The 19,131-nt window shown below is 52.9% G+C and overlaps 2 protein-coding genes across 2 annotated transcripts in view; one reads left to right on the top strand and one right to left on the bottom strand.

The window, feature by feature from the left end:
• LOC144153794 (uncharacterized) overlaps positions 1–19,131 on the bottom strand; it is a 161,940-nt gene that overhangs the window by 95,471 nt on the left and 47,338 nt on the right. The window lies entirely within an intron of this gene.
• On the top strand, positions 4,882–11,262 carry LOC144151591 (uncharacterized). The gene has a single exon (XM_077682699.1). It carries the CDS (start codon positions 5,615–5,617, stop codon positions 6,518–6,520), a length of 906 nt encoding a protein of 301 aa, XP_077538825.1. The 5' UTR covers positions 4,882–5,614; the 3' UTR covers positions 6,521–11,262.

Genomic DNA, 19,131 nt, shown 5'->3' with positions numbered 1-19,131 from the left:
AGGGCCGTGGGTTGGAAGTTGCTGCGTGAAAATAATTCCGCGTGGAAAAAAAAAACAAAGTGGAAGAAGACAGCAACAACTGCCAAATCAAGGGCAAACATATTACAGCTTATTTTTGCTGCGTTGAGATCATAGGCTAGAAGGATTCCCAAATTCACAAATGATCCTCTATCTAGAACCCGCAACAAGTTTATTTTCATGGCGCCCTTGAGCCATTATATACCAACAGTTCTTATGCATGGCGTTAGGTTTATCCACCGTTCGTATCCACACGGTGTCAGGGTGGCATTACTGAAAATGGAATTCGATTACCATCTTTCACGTCACCGCCGTAGCGCCACTCTCCCCGTTTCCTACATTTTTTCACAGCTCGGCGGCCATTCCGTTGTACGTTGTTTATTGCCCTAACAGGCATATCTAACCGCATATCGTTATCATCCCCAAGTCGTGCGCCCGCGCGAACTTTTTTCGCTACGCCCAGTTGCTGACTGGAATGACCATTCAGGCTTAATCGGAGCGGTCACCTGTCCATCCACTTTTACAGAAAGCGCCACCAATAGTCTGTCACTATAGAATAACACACAGTTTCCGCTTTGTCTCTCCACGACCCAGCCCCAGAGGAATCGCCTTCATGTGCACAACTTCGTCCTTCGACCGTCCGCCGCGAACAACTCCGGCTGCGCACGCGAGTCGACGGTCAGCGACAAACAGCAAGCGCAGAATACCAGCGGTGGGCATCAGGCAGCGCCTGGCCAAGTTCCGAATTAGCTTTGAGTGCCGCCGAGCCGGGCTCTCGTTTCGGCGCGAGCGGAAGGAACGAGCGCGCAGAATGGGTCCCCTTTGTCGCCGGTCTCGCTCGCCAAATGAGCCCGCCGGGACCTCCCTGAAATTGAAACCGACGAGAGCGGGTCCGCCTTGCGTCGTTTCCCTGTCCCGCTGTCATCAGTTGCGCGCCCACCGCGGCGGAGGGCAGCCGCTCAGCCTCCCGGGCAGCGAAAGGAAACCGGTCGACTTCCATGCTCAGCGAGTAATAAATGATGCAGGCCCCGCCGGTTACGGTCACTTGTCCGGGTAACCTTAGGCCTGCGCTGCTCGGACCGGCCTGACAGATCGCCGTCCTAATGCTTCTGGCGAGCTGCGCCTGTTCCTCGCTCGCTGCGCATCCCGATCGGAGCGGGAGGCGTAAATACTTCAACGCGCCGGGAAACTACGCCGGCACTAGTGAGGTCAGCTGACAAAGCTGCGTTCGTCAAGCAATCGCACGTAACACGATAACAAGGTGCGCGCTCCCTGTCATATGACAGGCGACTAGGGATGACTGCGGCTTGCGCGTTTTTTTTTTTTTTTCTCTTCAAAGCTCTTACGTTTGTCACGAAGAATAGGGACAAATAATTCCTGAAAATACTCGCCACTTTACAAACATCTGAGAATTCTCCAGCGACAAATCCCGAATGCAATGGGCTGGCTGGCTGGGCGGTTTTCTGGCCTCCTATCACCGCCTTGCCTGTAAAGCATGCACCACTGCACAAGCCCTGTTACGACAGTGAAGCGGACGTTGGCATTAATGCGAACCATTACTGGCACTACTGCCGCTTTTCTGATGGAGGCGAAAAGCAAAAACGCCCGTGTGTACGAGATTTCGGCGCACGTTAAAGATTCCCAGGTGGTCAAAATTAATCCGGAGCCATCCACTACGAAGCGCCTCATCACCTGCGTTGCCTCGGCGCGTTAAAATCCTACAATCAATCAATCAATTACTGGCACTACTGGATTTCTTGCCTGTAGCAAACCAGGGATCTTTAATACTGAGGATGCGTTCGAGGTAGTACCGCACAATTCTCCCAAGTTACAGGACGCTTCACATTTAAAGACAACCGTCGGAGATAAATTCGGCTCTTAATTCTTGTATTTTTTTTTCGGTTCTCGATTGGTTTTCATGACAACTTCTTTCGTTCCTTCGGGCGGCCAGGTATTATAACGTAAACGCGCTTTGTACACTGATGGCTCAGCGGCGTGTGAGGCGCGGTAGGCATTCGTCGTACAACAGCCTCATACGCGCACGGAGCTTCGCGGAGTCAGGGCGATAGAGGACGCCACCCATCCATGTTAGTCTTCTAAAATGTCAAGGACGCCGAATCTCGCCCGAGACGCATCGCCTCGTAGTCCCGATACGCCACCGCCGGTACGGTCAAGGCGTCGGCGACTACACAAGCAGCGGCCGGTGAACATCTGCGCTATCAAGGCTAAGACGGGCGAGTCCGGGCAAACTGGCTGCTCCTGTGCACTCTGAATTCGAAGGAAACGAACTGGACAGCAAAATAACAACACCAACGATGGAGAAAGTGATGTCTCCTCCGCTCGGTATCTCGGCTCCAGAGTGAGACACTTTCCTAATGCGATTATATACAGCGTTTGTCATGAGCGTCCGATATATTATTACTGTCCTGTCAGGCAGTATCACCGGCCTTGCGTGTAAAACGCTGCTTGATGTGGAGAACACATTCCGACGCACGAAGGGAGGTTCGTAGTGTGAGGAGGGCGCCCCTTTTGAGCCCATCGGACGGGCGGCCCCCAACGATGCCCGATATCGGCGTGTAAATGGCGCCAGTAGATCTCCCCTCCCTCTACCCCCCGTACGCCGAGGCGAGAAATCTGTGCCACCGAAGCCCAGCCAAGAGTTTCGAAAACTTGTGTTTGGACAACGCGTAACGACACCACCACACGCAACGTGGCTTGGACATTTCGTGCGGCGGTGTCGTTGCATAAAACGAGACCGGAACAAATAAACGCAGCGACACGTCAGCTCTACTGGTCCGTTATGTTCAATTCGTGCCGTTCTTTAAATTCTCATTGAATAGCCAAACTTCACCAGTTCTTTTTCTCTGATGTTATAGACGCGAATCAAGACGCGTAAAAAATAACAACCCTCGGCCCGTAGTAAAGTTAGAGCCGTCACGGACTCAGCATGTCTTATTTGTTCCCAAGACAAGGCAGCCGCCTTGTATTCCCTTTTCTCGTTGTTTTTGTTGGCGCGCGATTTTAAACGCAAGTTTTTGATGCGTCTGCTCTGTCAACATCGCGCATCGAGTGCGATATATTACGCGTATTTCTTTTGTATTATAACTACTACTTTTTTTTGCAGCCCTTCGGGCACACGGTCATAAATATTAGCGAGCGAGCAAGCCGTTCGCTGCATGCATCTGTAGTCGTTAGTCCTTTGTGTGTGCGTGCTCTGTATAGTTTACGAGTATTTTCTACAACTTCCCCTTCCTTCTATGCGCATAAAAACGAATCTTTTCCCCGCTAAAAGATAGCCGGGCATTGACGAAGTGCTGAAATCTCAAGGCTCTGAATGCCTTAAGACGTTTTACGGGGCTTAACTCCTGCAGAAAGCTACGCAAATAGAATAAAGCAGCTCGTTGATATTGCCCTCCAACCTGCAGCTTTTGTTAGCGCTGAACAGCAGAGCGAATTTAAATCAAACGATACTGTTCATTAAACAAGCACGGAGCTCACGAAGGACATAAGCACAATGATTATAAATGGTTTCGTGCGCTATACTATTCTGACGCATGTTAAATATCGTAGACCTAAGTTGTCTGACTGAATCCGCAGCTCCCTGCTATAGGCCGCGCCTCATAGCGAGGGTGCAGCTTCGGCGCCCAAACCTAATTAGTGGTTGATAAATTATAACCCGGAACGAAACGCCAGCGTGAAAAGACGAAGGCTAAAGAGGCATGCATGCATTAGCTACGCACTATGCGAGACGTAACTATTGCGAGCAGTGTTTATATTGAGCGCTACTATTTCAGTCTGATAGATCGAGATTGAAAAGAACAGCCAGCTCACATGGTCGGAAGGCCTGCCCTGAAAGGTGACGAATAGCCTACCATGAACGGAGAAGAATCATTTCCTAGTTAAACATAATAGGACAAATAGTGCACCTGCTTGCCGCTTAGTGCGTGCTAAGTTCTAACTTCCTGTTTTAGTGTGCACGGAATAAACATAAGTATGAGACACCCGTTAATGTTCGCCGATATTAATGACCGTGCTTGTCAGACAATTAAGGTCATCAGCTGAATTGTGCCTGTGGTTCTGTCACTCTTATTATAGTTCAATTCCAATTCCTCTCTCCTCTTTTCGGTCCAAGGAAAATAGGAAATATTATTCATGGGAGAGAGACCGTACAGGGAGAAAGGGACATTAAAGCTAGAAAAACAATTGTTTTTACCCTTTCAGCCACCGTTTCGGTGGCCGTGCGGCCGTATAGCAAAGTGGGGTCATTACTAACTTGCCGATATTTTCCCTTATTTGCCGCTAAACTGATCTCCCAAGCTTTTCCCCACATTTTCAAACCGGCCGCCTTAGCCATGTTCAGGGCACATCTCATAGGAAGCTGTCAAAACAAACAGTAGGCAGGCGATGCAAGCTCCAAGAACCAAATTGGACCGCATGGCAAAGAAAGGCCAAGTAGCCGCCACCCGATCAAATACGAAAATAAAAATAAAACAGAAGCTGATACTCCATGGCCCGGAAACTCGAACATTATAAAAGTTTGGCGAGATGTACGGCTGAACTGCATGGACACAAACGATCGAGTGGTCAAAATGGGGCTTTGTACGCGTCGAAGCTGAACCTAAGCTATAGGAAGCACTCCGTAGTGAATGACATGAGAATGACTCCGTAGTGAATGACTCCGTGGTGAATGACTCCGTGGTGAATGACTCCGTAGTGAATGACAAGTCATCCGTAGTGAATGACTTCTGCTGCTAGGCGGCAACAGTGTGACGGTCGCACATCGCCACTGACTGCCGCGTACAACCCATGCGCACGCAGAAACGTGTTCCCAGGTAGAAGCGGGCGGCAGACACTTCGCGTGGCACGAAGAAAGGCCAAACACGCGCGGAATGTGCGGAAGCACGCGCGGAAGAATGTTAATCTGCAGAAGAATGTTAATCCCCGAGGGCTTGCGGGGTGACGCGCCCACGCGCAGAGCGATGACCGGCCGGTTCCCCAACGAGCTCGTCCTTACCCCCCCTGTGCGTAACCCAAGGAGGGTATAAGAAGGCTAGCGAACGAGGCCGGAGGGCTCTTTTCCCGACTGGACATCATCTTGCCGGGCCGAACGAGGCAGCCGCCCGTAGGAGTAATCCGATCGCGCGCTCCCCCCACTTCAACCCGGGACCAGCCAGCCAGCGGTCACATCTCGGGTCCGCGTCCACGATCTGCCAGGAGCACGGACCGCCTACGCCGACCGACACGAGAATTCCGGCACCCTCCCGAACGGCCCTGCTCGAGCACGTGCACCCTGCAGCGCCGCGCCTGAACGACTTCTCGGCTCCACGACCCAGCGCCAGCCGCCCTACAGGGTCCCAGCCTCTCAACGGGTGAGCGCACCGGCACCAGCGCTAACTATTGTTAATTAAATTGTACCTTTGAGCCTGCGTTGTCTCTTTTCCCCTCAACTCTGCGTGGACCCACCTAGTTGGTAGAGTGACGCCATCTCCCCTCCGGGGAGCGTCACAAGTGGTGGCAGCGGTGGGATTCACTTAACTTAAATCGCAGAGTATAGGCGTGGGACTCCACCCCCACGCCTGAGGGGAAACGAGGCACCATGAACGAGGCCACTATGACCCAAGCGAATGTGTTAGGCGCGAGTGTCATGGCGTTAGGGGGGATGGTTCCATCATTTACAGGGGATGGTAACGGGATAACCATCCAGGACTTCCTACGTGTTCTCGAACAGGTGGGGGGTCTTGGTGGCTGGACAGAGGCGCAGATGACAGGTATTGCACGCTGCAAAATGGTCGGTGCGGCCTATAACTTTGCGTGGCACGAGGAGGCTGTTGCTGCAGCGGCGACTTTCGCCGAGTTTAAAGCTCTAGCCACGAAAAGGTTCGATACAGAGCCAGAGTACGTGAAGCTCCAAAGGTTTTTGTCCGCCGGACAAAAGGACGGGGAAGACGTCCAGTCGTTCGCGACTAGGCTCCGCGCGTTGGGCAACGCGGCCGTTGGAACGCAGGACGGCACCGAGACTGAAGTAAAGCGCGAGCTCCGCAAAGAGCTTCTGAACGAGCAGCTTCGCACTCAGTTCTTGAATGGGCTGCGAGACCCGGTCCGCAGGTTCACACTTTCTCGTGACCCCAAGAATTTCCAAGAGGCCATCGACGCGGCTGTGAGGGAGGAGAGAAATGAGCGAACAGTAAATGGCGGTCGCACGCCGGTCAGAAGCGTGCAGGAAGGCGAGAGGGAAGCTGAAGAGCTCCACGCACGGCTCGAAAGGGTCGAACGCTTGTTGGAATCTAGCATCGCGCTACAAAATGAACAAATGCAGCAAAAAGACAGGCGTCGCGACAACAAGACGGGACGGCCGACTTGCTATTCGTGCGGCGAGCGTGGACACTTTGCTAGGAACTGTAGGCAGCGCGCGCCCCCCCAGGGCCAACCGCGAAGGGACAACCAGGTAAGCGCGGATAATCCCGCGGGAAATTCCGCTTCTCGGTCGAACCAGGGAAACTAGTCGAGCCCCCTTTGGGCGCACGCGCGCTGGAGGGAAGCAAAGGGGGCATTCAAGAGTTCACAGTGAACATTTGCGGAGAGGCTAGCCCGATAATAGAGTGTGAAATAGGGGGAGCAGCTATGAAATGCCTGATTGACACGGGATCAAAAGTAAGCCTCCTCAAAGAGAGCGCTCTAAACGACGTTTTGCCCGACTGGCGAACGAGATTCCGGTCGGTAGAGCAGAGAACAAGCCTAGTGGGCATCACGGGCGACCGTTTGGAAATCGTAACATGCTGTGAAGTGCCCTTGAAATTAGGGGAACGCATTGTTACGGCGACGTTCTTCGTCTGCACAGAGAGAGCCAGGCTGCCGGTGGCTGGTCTAATCGGACAGAACATCCTTTCGGAAGAAAAGGTAGACTTGCTCCTAAGCAGAGGCGCCATCAACCTAGGAGGCATCGACATTCCCATTCTAAACTGGGCGGGGGGAAACAAGAAGGCAGGCGGACGCGACGACTGGCATTCTTGCGACGGCGCGCCTATCCGCCTCACCAAGGAAAGCTTACTGCCCCCATTGAGCGAGTGCGTGCTGGTGGGGGAGGTAACTTGCGAGCTGGCTAGGGGACAGTTGGGTGTAGCGGAGAGCGGCCCCCTTGAGGTGTCTGGAGTTGCCGGCGCTTACGGTTTAGTTAGAGCTACCGAGACTGGCAAGGTCCCAGTGCGCGTCGTGAACACCACGCGTCAGGAGATTAAGTTGCCTCGCAACAAACTCATCGGTGTCCTCAGGCCAGCGGTGGTAGCCGAGAGGCCAGCAGAAGAGACTGTTTGCCGGCGTGTAGACGAGGTCGACCTCTTTAGCCGTTTTGATCTCTCACACGTGGCCGAACCAGATAAATCTAGACTTCGGGAATTAATCTCCGAGTTCGGCCCCGCTTTTTCTACCAGCGGCACAGATATCGGCCACTGTGAGGTGATCAAACACAGAGTTTCGACTGGCGATGCAGCTCCGGTCTACCGCCGTGCGTATCGGATCCCCTACTCCAAAAGAGACGAGATGGAACGGCAGGTTAACGAGCTGCTCGACGCGGAGATAATCGAACACTCTACTTCTCCATGGGGTGCTCCGGCGCTATTGGTCGAAAAGCCAGATGGATCGTACCGCTTCGTCGTTGATTACCGCGACTTGAACCGTGTGACTCGCATCGACCCTTACCCACTCCCGAACATTTTGGAGACATTGTCAGAGCTCGGTTCTGCGAGATTTTTCACGGTAGTGGACATGGCCTCCGGGTATTGGCAGATTGAGATGCATGAGCACGACAAAGAAAAGACGGCGTTCAACACGCCTTCAGGGCATTACCAGTGGCGACGCATGCCTATGGGCCTCGTAAACAGCGCGGCGGTATGGCAGCGTACGGCAGACGTAATCCTCGCCGGTCTTTTGGGGAAAGTGTGTCATGTATATCTGGACGACATAATCGTGTACAGCAGCTCATTCGAGGACCATCTAGACGACCTGCGTAACGTTTTCCAGAGAGTGCGTGCAGCCGGTCTCAAACTGAAACCATCCAAATGTCAATTCCTGCGCCCCGAAGTTAGGTACCTAGGACACATCGTATCAGCGGAGGGAGTACGACCTGACCCGTCCAAAATACAATGCGTTCAGGAGTTTCCAGAGCCCAGAACAAAGACAGAAGTCAGGCAATTTCTGGGTCTTCTGTCCTATTATCGGCGACACATTCCCCAGTTTGCTGAACAGGCGCGCCCTTTAACTCAGCTCACAACCAAGAAACCATTCAGCTGGGGTGAGGAGGAGCAAGCAGCTTTCTCGGCCATGAAGCGCAAGCTGACCGAGGCTCCCTTGCTGAAGTTTCCGGATTTCAGCAGGCCGTTCACACTTGCGACAGATGCCTCCAAGGTGGCGGTAGGGGCGGTGTTATCACAGGAGTTCGATGGGAAGGAACACCCCGTGGCGTACGCGAGTCGGCAGCTGAACCCCGCGGAGCAGAAATATGGTGCTACCGAGCAGGAGTGCCTTGCCGTAGTTTGGTCCGTGCGCCACTTCCGGTGTTTCCTATACGGACGGCACTTTAAGATTGTCACCGACTGCCAGCCGCTCAAGTGGCTCATGAACGCTCGTGACCCCAGCTCGAGGCTGGCAAGGTGGAACCTCCTTCTACAGGAGTACGACTATGAAGTCATCCACAGGGCGGGTAAAACGAATCAGAACGCTGACACTCTGAGCAGGATGCCAGTCCGGGCACTCGACATTTTCGTGCCATCGGTGGAGGAGGCCCGCATGAAACGGGAGCAGTTCGACGACCCCGGCGTTCAGAAAATTGTCAAATCACTTAAAGCAGGCGACGGTGAGGGACAATATTATGTGGACGACGGGGGTCTGCTGAGGTTCAGGGAAAAGGCGGGAGGAGGTACGGGGCGTTTAGTAGTGCCTGCCTCAATGAAAGGCGAGCTCCTACGTGTACATCACGATGCTCCGTACGCTGGCCACTCAGGGGCACGTAAAACCCGCCAGAGGATAGGCATGACGTACTTCTGGCCGGGGATGCGGAGGGACGTGCTGGATTACTGTCGGAAGTGCCCCTCTTGCGCTCTCCATAAAACGCCTAAGAACCGAAAGCGTGCTCCTTTGCAGGTGTTCGAGGAACTTAGCGCGCCTTTCCAGCGCACCGCGATGGATATAGTAGGGCCCCTACCAACTACGACTGCCGGAAACAAGTACATACTTGTTTTTGTAGACCATCTGAGCCGTTACGCCGAAGCCTTCCCGCTGGCTGACCAGAAGGCGGAAACCGTAGCACGCGTTTTCGTCGAAGGGGTGGTACTGAGACACGGCGTACCCGAGCAACTTCTAACCGATCAGGGCACCAACTTCGTCTCTCGGGTGATGAAAGAGGTGTACGACCTCTTGGGGATAAAGAAATTACAAACGACCGCGTATCACCCGGAGTGTAACGGTGCAGTAGAAAGGCTGAATCAAACCCTGGTGACCATGTTATCCCATTACGTAGCACACGACCAACGAGATTGGGATAGGTGGCTACCTTTCGCTGTGCATGCCTACAACACCGCAGTCCACGAGGGCACAAATGAGACCCCTTTCTTCCTCCTTCACGGACGCGATGCGGCAATCCCGAGCATTGTCGGTGAGACCCCCAGAATGCACTATAACACCATGGAGGACTACCGCGCGGAGCTGGCTCAACGCCTTTCAGTCTCGCACAAGCTAGCGTATGAAGCACTGAACAAAGCGGCGGAGAAGAGAAAGTCGCGTCTTGATAAAAGGAGCCAGGACGCCGGCTTTCAGATAGGCGACAGGGTCTACGTCAAAGTCGAAAGCCAGGCCCGCGGCCTGGCTAAAAAGCTCGCGCCGAAGTGGAAAGGTCCTTTCCGAGTTGTCGAAAAACTGTCCGACGTCACGTGCCGAATCAGAGGGATTCGAATGAAAGACGAGAAAATTGTAAACGTCAACAAGCTGAAAATTGCTTTGGGTGAGGTAGAGGACGAGCTGAGACTCCCCAGGGTGAGTGTTGGTACAGGCAGGCCCCGTCCTTCGTCCCCGGAACGTAGTAGCCCAGCTACGAGCCCATTCACGGACGCTTTACATGGAGCCATGCTCGATGAAATCATTCAGAATTCCCAACCCCCCGCGGTGAACAGCCTCCCTCAGCCGACACACAGCTATGCACTGCGAAGTCGTGGGGCAGCACCGTATCATATTTGACGGGCGTTCGTCCTGTGTATCTGAGGGGCAAAATTCCCAATTTCAGTGTTCATGTTTTGCACCCGTAAACCTGTATGTTGACATTCGCTTGGCTCATGTATATAGAAATTGACAGGATGTTTATGACTAATGTTTACTGGTGCCGACGCGCCTCGCCGTGTGACCTTGCTGACTGCATTCAGTGTGGTGTCGTGATAAGACGGTGCGGTGTGTTTTGCATCGAGCCTTGTGGCCCCACCATAAACCTTTTGTGCTTTTGTGAACAAGACTTTTGCAGTGACAAAAGTCTCCTCTGTGGATGGGCGGGTGTGACGGTCGCACATCGCCACTGACTGCCGCGTACAACCCATGCGCACGCAGAAACGTGTTCCCAGGTAGAAGCGGGCGGCAGACACTTCGCGTGGCACGAAGAAAGGCCAAACACGCGCGGAATGTGCGGAAGCACGCGCGGAAGAATGTTAATCTGCAGAAGAATGTTAATCCCCGAGGGCTTGCGGGGTGACGCGCCCACGCGCAGAGCGATGACCGGCCGGTTCCCCAACGAGCTCGTCCTTACCCCCCCTGTGCGTAACCCAAGGAGGGTATAAGAAGGCTAGCGAACGAGGCCGGAGGGCTCTTTTCCCGACTGGACATCATCTTGCCGGGCCGAACGAGGCAGCCGCCCGTAGGAGTAATCCGATCGCGCGCTCCCCCCACTTCAACCCGGGACCAGCCAGCCAGCGGTCACATCTCGGGTCCGCGTCCACGATCTGCCAGGAGCACGGACCGCCTACGCCGACCGACACGAGAATTCCGGCACCCTCCCGAACGGCCCTGCTCGAGCACGTGCACCCTGCAGCGCCGCGCCTGAACGACTTCTCGGCTCCACGACCCAGCGCCAGCCGCCCTACAGGGTCCCAGCCTCTCAACGGGTGAGCGCACCGGCACCAGCGCTAACTATTGTTAATTAAATTGTACCTTTGAGCCTGCGTTGTCTCTTTTCCCCTCAACTCTGCGTGGACCCACCTAGTTGGTAGAGTGACGCCATCTCCCCTCCGGGTGCGCGCTCTCTTAGGCGCACTCTTAGTCTCCTACATTCAAAGTACTCAAGCAATGTGTGATGATGATGGTAACCATTCGCAACGAGCTCGTCCTTACCCCCCCTGTGCGTAACCCAAGGAGGGTATAAGAAGGCTAGCGAACGAGGCCGGAGGGCTCTTTTCCCGACTGGACATCATCTTGCCGGGCCGAACGAGGCAGCCGCCCGTAGGAGTAATCCGATCGCGCGCTCCCCCCACTTCAACCCGGGACCAGCCAGCCAGCGGTCACATCTCGGGTCCGCGTCCACGATCTGCCAGGAGCACGGACCGCCTACGCCGACCGACACGAGAATTCCGGCACCCTCCCGAACGGCCCTGCTCGAGCACGTGCACCCTGCAGCGCCGCGCCTGAACGACTTCTCGGCTCCACGACCCAGCGCCAGCCGCCCTACAGGGTCCCAGCCTCTCAACGGGTGAGCGCACCGGCACCAGCGCTAACTATTGTTAATTAAATTGTACCTTTGAGCCTGCGTTGTCTCTTTTCCCCTCAACTCTGCGTGGACCCACCTAGTTGGTAGAGTGACGCCATCTCCCCTCCGGGGAGCGTCACAACAGCGTCGAAGGCACTTGTGCGACTCCGACGTGGAAGTGCTCTAGAACTTTCACACTTCCTTGGAACCTGGCGAAATCATGGCGAGGGAATGCTGGGAACAAAAACTCTGCTTACTTTTGTTGCGCAAACCGGGTGAAAACAGAACCCTATGAACATATACATTTATGTGTTTATCTCCCCTCCCACCCCTTTTTTTATTTCTTTTCCTTCTCATTCTATATTTCCACCTGTAATCTCAGTGTATTCACCCCCATCTGGAGTATCAAGCCCTACCGTTAGTGGGGTTGACCTCTTCAGCATTCATTAAAGCTTTTCTCTCTCTCTGCGTAAAGCAAACAGCCCCCTCAACCGGAATTTAACCCCGCTACCTCGGGCTTGGTTCCACAGTGCCTTGCCCTTGTGGACAGTGTTAGTGACCACTAGTAGCAGCTACGCACACAGAGTGATGATGCGTGCTACATCTTGGCAGCACGGATCATGAGTACAATGAAACCGAGGCACAAGGAAGGGCAGCTTACGGAAGCAACGGTTCAAGTTGAGGAACGCGTAGCTGCAAAGTAGGTATACTCGCTGATACAAATCCCCCCCTCCCGAAACAGTTATGAATGGGAGTAAAGACTGAGCTTGCCATAGCCCTCCACGGGCGTCGAGTAGGGAGCGTCCCGGTGACAGCGCACACGTGCGAGCGGCAAGCGCGACGCGTCTCGACGCAGCACCGAACAAAGGCGCCGCGAATTTCTCGTTTCACGATGCGACGTAGTGCACGGGGCTGGAGGCAACGAGGCGCACGCTCCATCGCACACGCAACGCGCACGGCACGAGAGACAACCATGGGTGGTCCCTCCGCCCCCGCTGTCGCGCGATCTGGGATCGCGGACGTCAGTGACCCATCGCGGTGCCGCGTCTCCAAATAATGGCTCCCATTCACGTAAATTAATTAGCAGAGGGCCCTGTCTGTCGAGAGCCCTCTGAAGCGAACCCTTCGGCGGTCTTGGCCCTCGGCTGGTGCTCTTTGTTACAAGGCCGCCGGGGAGCGGGAGCGGAGCGCGGGCGGCAGTGTATCTCCGCGGAGGGACACGAAAATACTGCGAGTTGAGAAGGGCAAGGCCTCGGAGACGCGCGGAAGCGAATAATAAAATGCTCCAGGTTAGACACAGGGCTCGGTCTGTCTTGCGGGCCCCTGGGGAATGTTTGGGACGCCCGCCTTTGTTCACTTTCTTCACTCTGTTCCGCAAGTCATGCTTCCTATACATGAATGCGGTCCTATGACGCGTACGGCACACCAGGAGAAGCGGCAGAGAAGGATAGACGTTGCCGAAGCACTGCCTGTATACCGGATCTTTGCACTGGATTCCAGCTTTTGGTGGGTTTCTTGTGGGATTTGAACATCCGTATTCCATTGTGAGCAGGGGCGACGTGACGAAGATGCGGATACTATCCGTTCCCGTTAAAATAGGACGGGGTTGTGACGAGTTCCTGCACACGATATGTGGCTGTATATATAGCAAACGACGGGGGGAGCTTGTCTACACCTGCACCCGACGATCGCTACCAATCCCCTTTTAGCTTTCACGGCTTGTGACGTCAGAAGTATACAGGAGAAAGGTGTATGGGGTGGAGATACTATTTTCCATGTTTTTTAGAATTTTCCTCGTTATTAAACAGATGCTGCTGCGGCCGGCAGTGCTAAGTTTGCATTCTCAGCACTCTACATTGTTAAAATAGGCCCACGTGGCTTCTAGTGCCCCTGTGGTTCTGTCACGCGTATACATATAGTGGCACATGTATGAATACAGTTGAATAAAAATATGGCTGATAAGACTTACTTCAGCGGTTCTTTTAATCACTTTGTCAATCTTGTTATTTTTTTCAGTTCTTGGAAAAACGTTGTTTATTGTCTCGAATATTTCCTCTATAAAGTAATGTTTTTCACAGCAGTTTTAAGAGAGGTATCTGGCGGTAGCGTTATGCCCACTCATCTCGCTACTGTAATCATTGTTTGTTTCACGCAGTGAACCTAAAGCGTGTGGTGATTGGCAAACTATACTCTGGCAATCGCCATATGCTGGCAATCTGAATTCACAGCACTTTGCATTGCTCCGAAGTGTTTCTATATTCAGTTATCAATGATGCATATTCTCGTATCCGTATACTTGTCTTGCTTTAGTGGTAGTTCAATGTAGCCTCAAAATGGGAAGAAAATAAGTTATAATTTTAGGCAACATAATGGCCATAATAAATATAAGCGAAGGAAAGAAGCAGGGCACATAGGCATATTAATGGCATGTTGCTGTTCTGTCTCGCCGCACACATGATGTTTTCTTCATTGTGCAGGTGAAGGCCAGTCTTTAAAGGCACTGCAGAACGACTGCACGCGCAGTGGGTACATTTCCCAGCCAATATTATGATTTTTCAGCTTCTCTTTAACATTTAGGTTAGGTCTTCCTATATGCCAAAATTGATATAATTTTTCTCACTCTAGGAACGTTTCAAGGAGACCCATGCAACCCTCCTGTCCAAGTCTTAATTCGGTACGAAGTATAGGGAGCCTCTGTGCGAAAAACAAGCATACAGCCGGCACAAAACAAAAATCCCGGGCCATCTCCACTGACGTGAAACCTGGGAAGGGGCGAATCACGCATTGTATGTGTATTCAAAGATTGTAAGTCACTCTCTTTCCCACACAGCGTGCGCTGATTGGGCGCTGAAAAAGCGCCGGTGGGAGGAGCAAACGTGGGGGCGCGCTCTGTTACGTTGAACCAGATTTAAGAAATTAAATGAGACCGACTGGCCGTAAGTTGTCCTAGTGTCACACGCCGCAGCATGCTAAGAAGTATGCTTTACAGGAGCGAACCTGGCGTTTGAAACCAATTTTAAGACGGAATTTAAGAAATTTCGATTATCAATACAATTAAATCCTGATTATTTCTGTATTTTAAATTAGTTTAAATCAGGTCAGTTTAGTTTGAACCAGTTTTATTCATTATGCACTTGTTGTTTGACCTTCGTTTGACAACTTTATTTACCCTGACAATATGAGGCGACGACGACGACAGGAGACGCTGACAGCCCAAACCCCTAAGGTGCTTCCCCCTAAAACTAAAAATTCCACTTCTCAGGTAAAATCTACATTTCCACCGTAAATTAATATAGAGAAGGAAATTTAACATACATATACTTTGTTATCGACAAAAGACAACGAAAATCACATCTGCTTAGCCCTGTTTGTTTCCAAGGGAGTATTATGAACTTCTATCAATAAGTTACGCTCCAATGCACTAGGGTGAAATTAAAAAAAAACATCACCCGAATTTTATTGAATTTTCAATGGAATAGCTTCGGCAAGGTAAAAAAAAAAATTTACGCATCTCCACGAAGTGAATCATGATGAGTGGGCGAAGCACTGGGAATCGTTCTTACCGTAAATCACCTGTGGCATTGCCCACTCGCGCATGAGTGACAACGCGTGTGTACAGTATCTACAATTCCAATCCAATCCAATCCAACCCGATACAATTCAATTTAATCCAATCTAATCCAATCCATTTCAATCCAATGCTCCTCGCGCATGCGCAACACTGTGTACACGGACGCCAAGCCCCGGACAAAGCGAGGTCCTAAGGTGCTTCGCCCCTAAAAAACGGACCATCTCCACAAACGTGAAGCCCGAGCCCCTGATAGATGCACCTGTTTCAAGATTAGCGCCTTCTCTTTGCGCTTTCTTCTTCAACCTGCGTGCAGCAGGTGCACGGGCAGAATGTCACACTAGAAATGGGGGAGCGGAAGCTTCCAGACATTGGCGATGCTGAGCTCCAAGCAAGAAGATAAAGCCTCGCACTGGGAAGAAGCGTCCTGCCTTTATGCTACCCACGCGCTAGCCAAAGGTGCCCGGCCGCATTCGCAGTAGTAGCGCGTCGTCTCGTTGTATGCACGCCGCCGAGCGCGCACCGCCGCCCTTGAGCCTCGGAGATGAACGAGCTCAGAGTCAAGGCGGAGAAGACGAACGGGAAATGGGTTTCCGTTACACTTGCCGGCCACGACCGGGCGCATGGATTACGCACGGGGAGGATTTGCATGCGCGCAGATTACGCGGGAGCTTAGGAACGGAGCGTCGCGGGAGAGATTCTCGCTGCGCCGGATGCGATGCGCGGCCAGACCCGACAGAAGCTGAGCCCACTGCCGCTGCTGCTGTGTGGCCACTTATCCAACCAGTCGCGCCTTTTAGAGCGCGCCGAAATGCATGCAACGCGGTCGAGGCTGCAGCCGCCGTCCGGACAGCGGAAGGGCCCGCGTACGTGTTAGCGCGCAGTTTACACGAGCGGGGTTCTGGACGAGCGTCATCGAGAGAGCAGACGGCGCACTTGGCTCGACAAGGGCGGACACGGGACCTCCACGGCGCGTGAAAAACACTCCGAGGGGCGTCCATTCAGGCTCGCTCACGCCGAGGTTGCCCAAGACCGGCGGCGCTGCACTGTTTGTCATGCAGGACTGTTGGCCGCCTTTGCTTAGTTAAAGACAGTGTAAGAAACCTGTACAACGGTTTCGCTAATTAGATAAAGCGCGCGGCAGTGTTGCGGCAGCGTCAAGCCGGACCTCAGCGTTCGCAGAGCGTACACGAAACGTAGAAATTGAATTTGCCTGTTAACGTTACTGGTCAGTGCTTAGAGCACTCCATATAAATAATGCTCTGTGGCAACATTGGTACAGGGACCGCACGATTCGGTATCATCTCAAAAGTCCTCAAGTGGGCCCCCAGTACTTAAATTTAACGGCGCGGTTGCGTCGTTCAGAATTTGATCAGTGTTTCTACGGCGTAGTTGCATCACTCATGACTGACCGGACTCGCACTATGTACATTACCCCCTTCTCCGATTGTTCTTACTGCGGCTTCACGCTAAAAAGTTTTTACAGCCACTGGAGCACTGCAAGCCAATCCAATTGCGAAGTCGATGCAAATCTATCCATTCCCCATCACTTCCCTGCTTGCCAAGGAGCTCTTTGACCCCAGCGCCATATCGCTGTTTTATAAGTTGGATATATAACCAGCAAGTAAAATCGACGGAATTTTCGCAGTCAGTCTTCGCCTCCGCCTTAACAATCCAGGACACAAAAACAATCCCACCCGGACAGGACAGGCGCTATGACAAAAAGAAGCCCCTGCTGGTCTCAAGAGGTCAGGTTTTTAGAGAGAGAGAGAGAGAGAGAGAGAGAGAGAGAGAGAGAGAGAGAGAGAGAGAGAGAGAGAGAGAGAGAGAGAGAGAGAGAGAGAGAGAGAGAGAGAGAGAAAGAGAGCTTGGGCGCCAGGCGGGGCCCCGAGTCTCTGGGGTGCGGCCGAAACGGGGCGCCCTAACGGCGAAAGAGATGCCGTTGCAGGCTCTCCAGCGACTCGACAGTTGCTATTTTTGCGTCCGCCACCGCTTGGGTTTCAAAGCCGCGTCTGCGTGGGCGAGCGCAGTACCCACGCCCGTCGCTTCCTCGCCACTTGCTGCTGCTCGGGGATTATCAATCGTCGCTGATCGGTCTCGGCGTGGCCAACACGCCACGCTCTGGCGAACCGCTACGCTTGCAGGCCTGGCGGCGCCTTGCACCACGGAAGCTTGCTTATCTGCCCTTTTTCCATTTTTTTTTCGACGCTCACGCACGGGTCAAAGTGAACTGTAACGGTCGACTCTGAGGGTGGCTTGCATTGGAAATTCCCCCAGTCTCGTCCGCTATGTAATATACATTTGTTTCTGCGCATTCGTCTTCGCAAGCCAAACGACCAGGGAAGTAGTGGGGATTAACCGGGAAGGGAGGGTAGGTCTGTGTAGCGGGATACTTTCCTACAATTCTGGCTTAGGGTGCGGAGATGAACGGACGATTTCATCTAACGTTCAGGTTACAGAGGAACTTCATATATTGCCGAGACCACATTTAAATGCCGCTTTATTCCTCTATTTCCTCGCTGACTACTCTCATTAAATAAAGTTTACTCTCTCTCTCTCTCTCTCTCTCTCTCTCTCTCTCTCTCTCTCTCTCTCTCTGTGTTTCCTCGCGCGAGAGTTGCGCGTTGAATTTCAGACAGTGCCCCCCCCCCCCCTCTCTACTTGGATTCAATAATTATGCAAGAATGCTCCAGCGTTCTTTTTCGAATCGGCACTTATTCTTAGGAGAAAATAAACGTTCTTTACGAATCAGTCCTCGGAGCCATTTGTGCACCCGTATTTTTATGTAGACATTACAGTGAAAGAAGCAAAGAACCCTCCGGCTTTATTAAACGGGTAAACTGACTTAGATGCTTTTTTAGCTCAAGCTCTTTTTCTCCATTTTTTACTGGCACCGTATAACACCCCCAAAAAGATATTTCTGGGCATGCAATTGCTAATAACAGCTTCCTTTTCTTGCCGGTTACGTCTTGACTTCTCTTAAAACGCAGTACGAAAGGCACCAATCGCGTCTATCTAAACAATCCTCCATCCCCTCAGCTTTTTTCCCCGTGCGACAGCTATTTATGTATTGGAGGCTACCGAGGTTTTGTGTCACCCCGATGCGCCACCCCAATGTGACGGCCATGCTGCCTGTAAAGCATTCTTCACTGCATGCACCTACGCAATGAAAAAAAGCCAACTATAAAAAAGCGGACATGCTGGCAATGAAGGTAAACCCAGGTGAAGTTCTGTAACGGCTTCTAGCCAGAAAACCAACGACGTCCTGATGACCTGGCGGGGCACCGCACCAACCAGGATGGACTACAAACAGCAAATCGAATCTTCACTGCCGCCCACCTGACCTTTGAACCGCACAGAGTAGCAAAATCCGCACTTTCCCTGCAAAAACCTCCGTCGCGTTGCTACGTGCTCGCAGGGCGATAAACGACCCACGCAGGACAGAAACGCCCGCGTGTCGTTAACAGCAAGTTAGACAGTCTCGGCCCAGAGACAGATTGCCTGCAGCGCTGTCAACGTCCTGATAGAGCGGCGGCAAGCGCACAAATGTAGCTGCCGTTTGCAACATGCGGAGACGGCGGGTCGAATTCTGCCGGCGCGCCTCGTGGCAGACGACACTATGCACTGCACAAGCCCGGCTCGCCCCGTCAGTGTTACCAGCCTAATCGCAGCAGAATCCGCCCATCGGAGTGGATGGGAGCCGCCGTCGTCATGTGCGAACAAGCGAGGGGAGAGGACGAAGCCTTGGAGCCCCGTCGTGTGCCAAGTTTCCTCGTCGAGTGTTGCTGATGCAGAGCCACGTCGCTGATGATCCGCGACTATCGGGTCTGCA

The sequence above is a fragment of the Haemaphysalis longicornis genome, unplaced genomic scaffold, assembly GCF_048455015.1.
Source record: "Haemaphysalis longicornis isolate Haplotype H1 unplaced genomic scaffold, Haemaphysalis longicornis Haplotype H1 scaffold_9, whole genome shotgun sequence".
Taxonomy (NCBI): Eukaryota; Metazoa; Arthropoda; class Arachnida; order Ixodida; family Ixodidae; genus Haemaphysalis; species Haemaphysalis longicornis.
The sequence above is the reverse complement of the archived record's forward strand: the minus strand, read 5'-3'. Positions and strand labels throughout refer to the sequence as shown.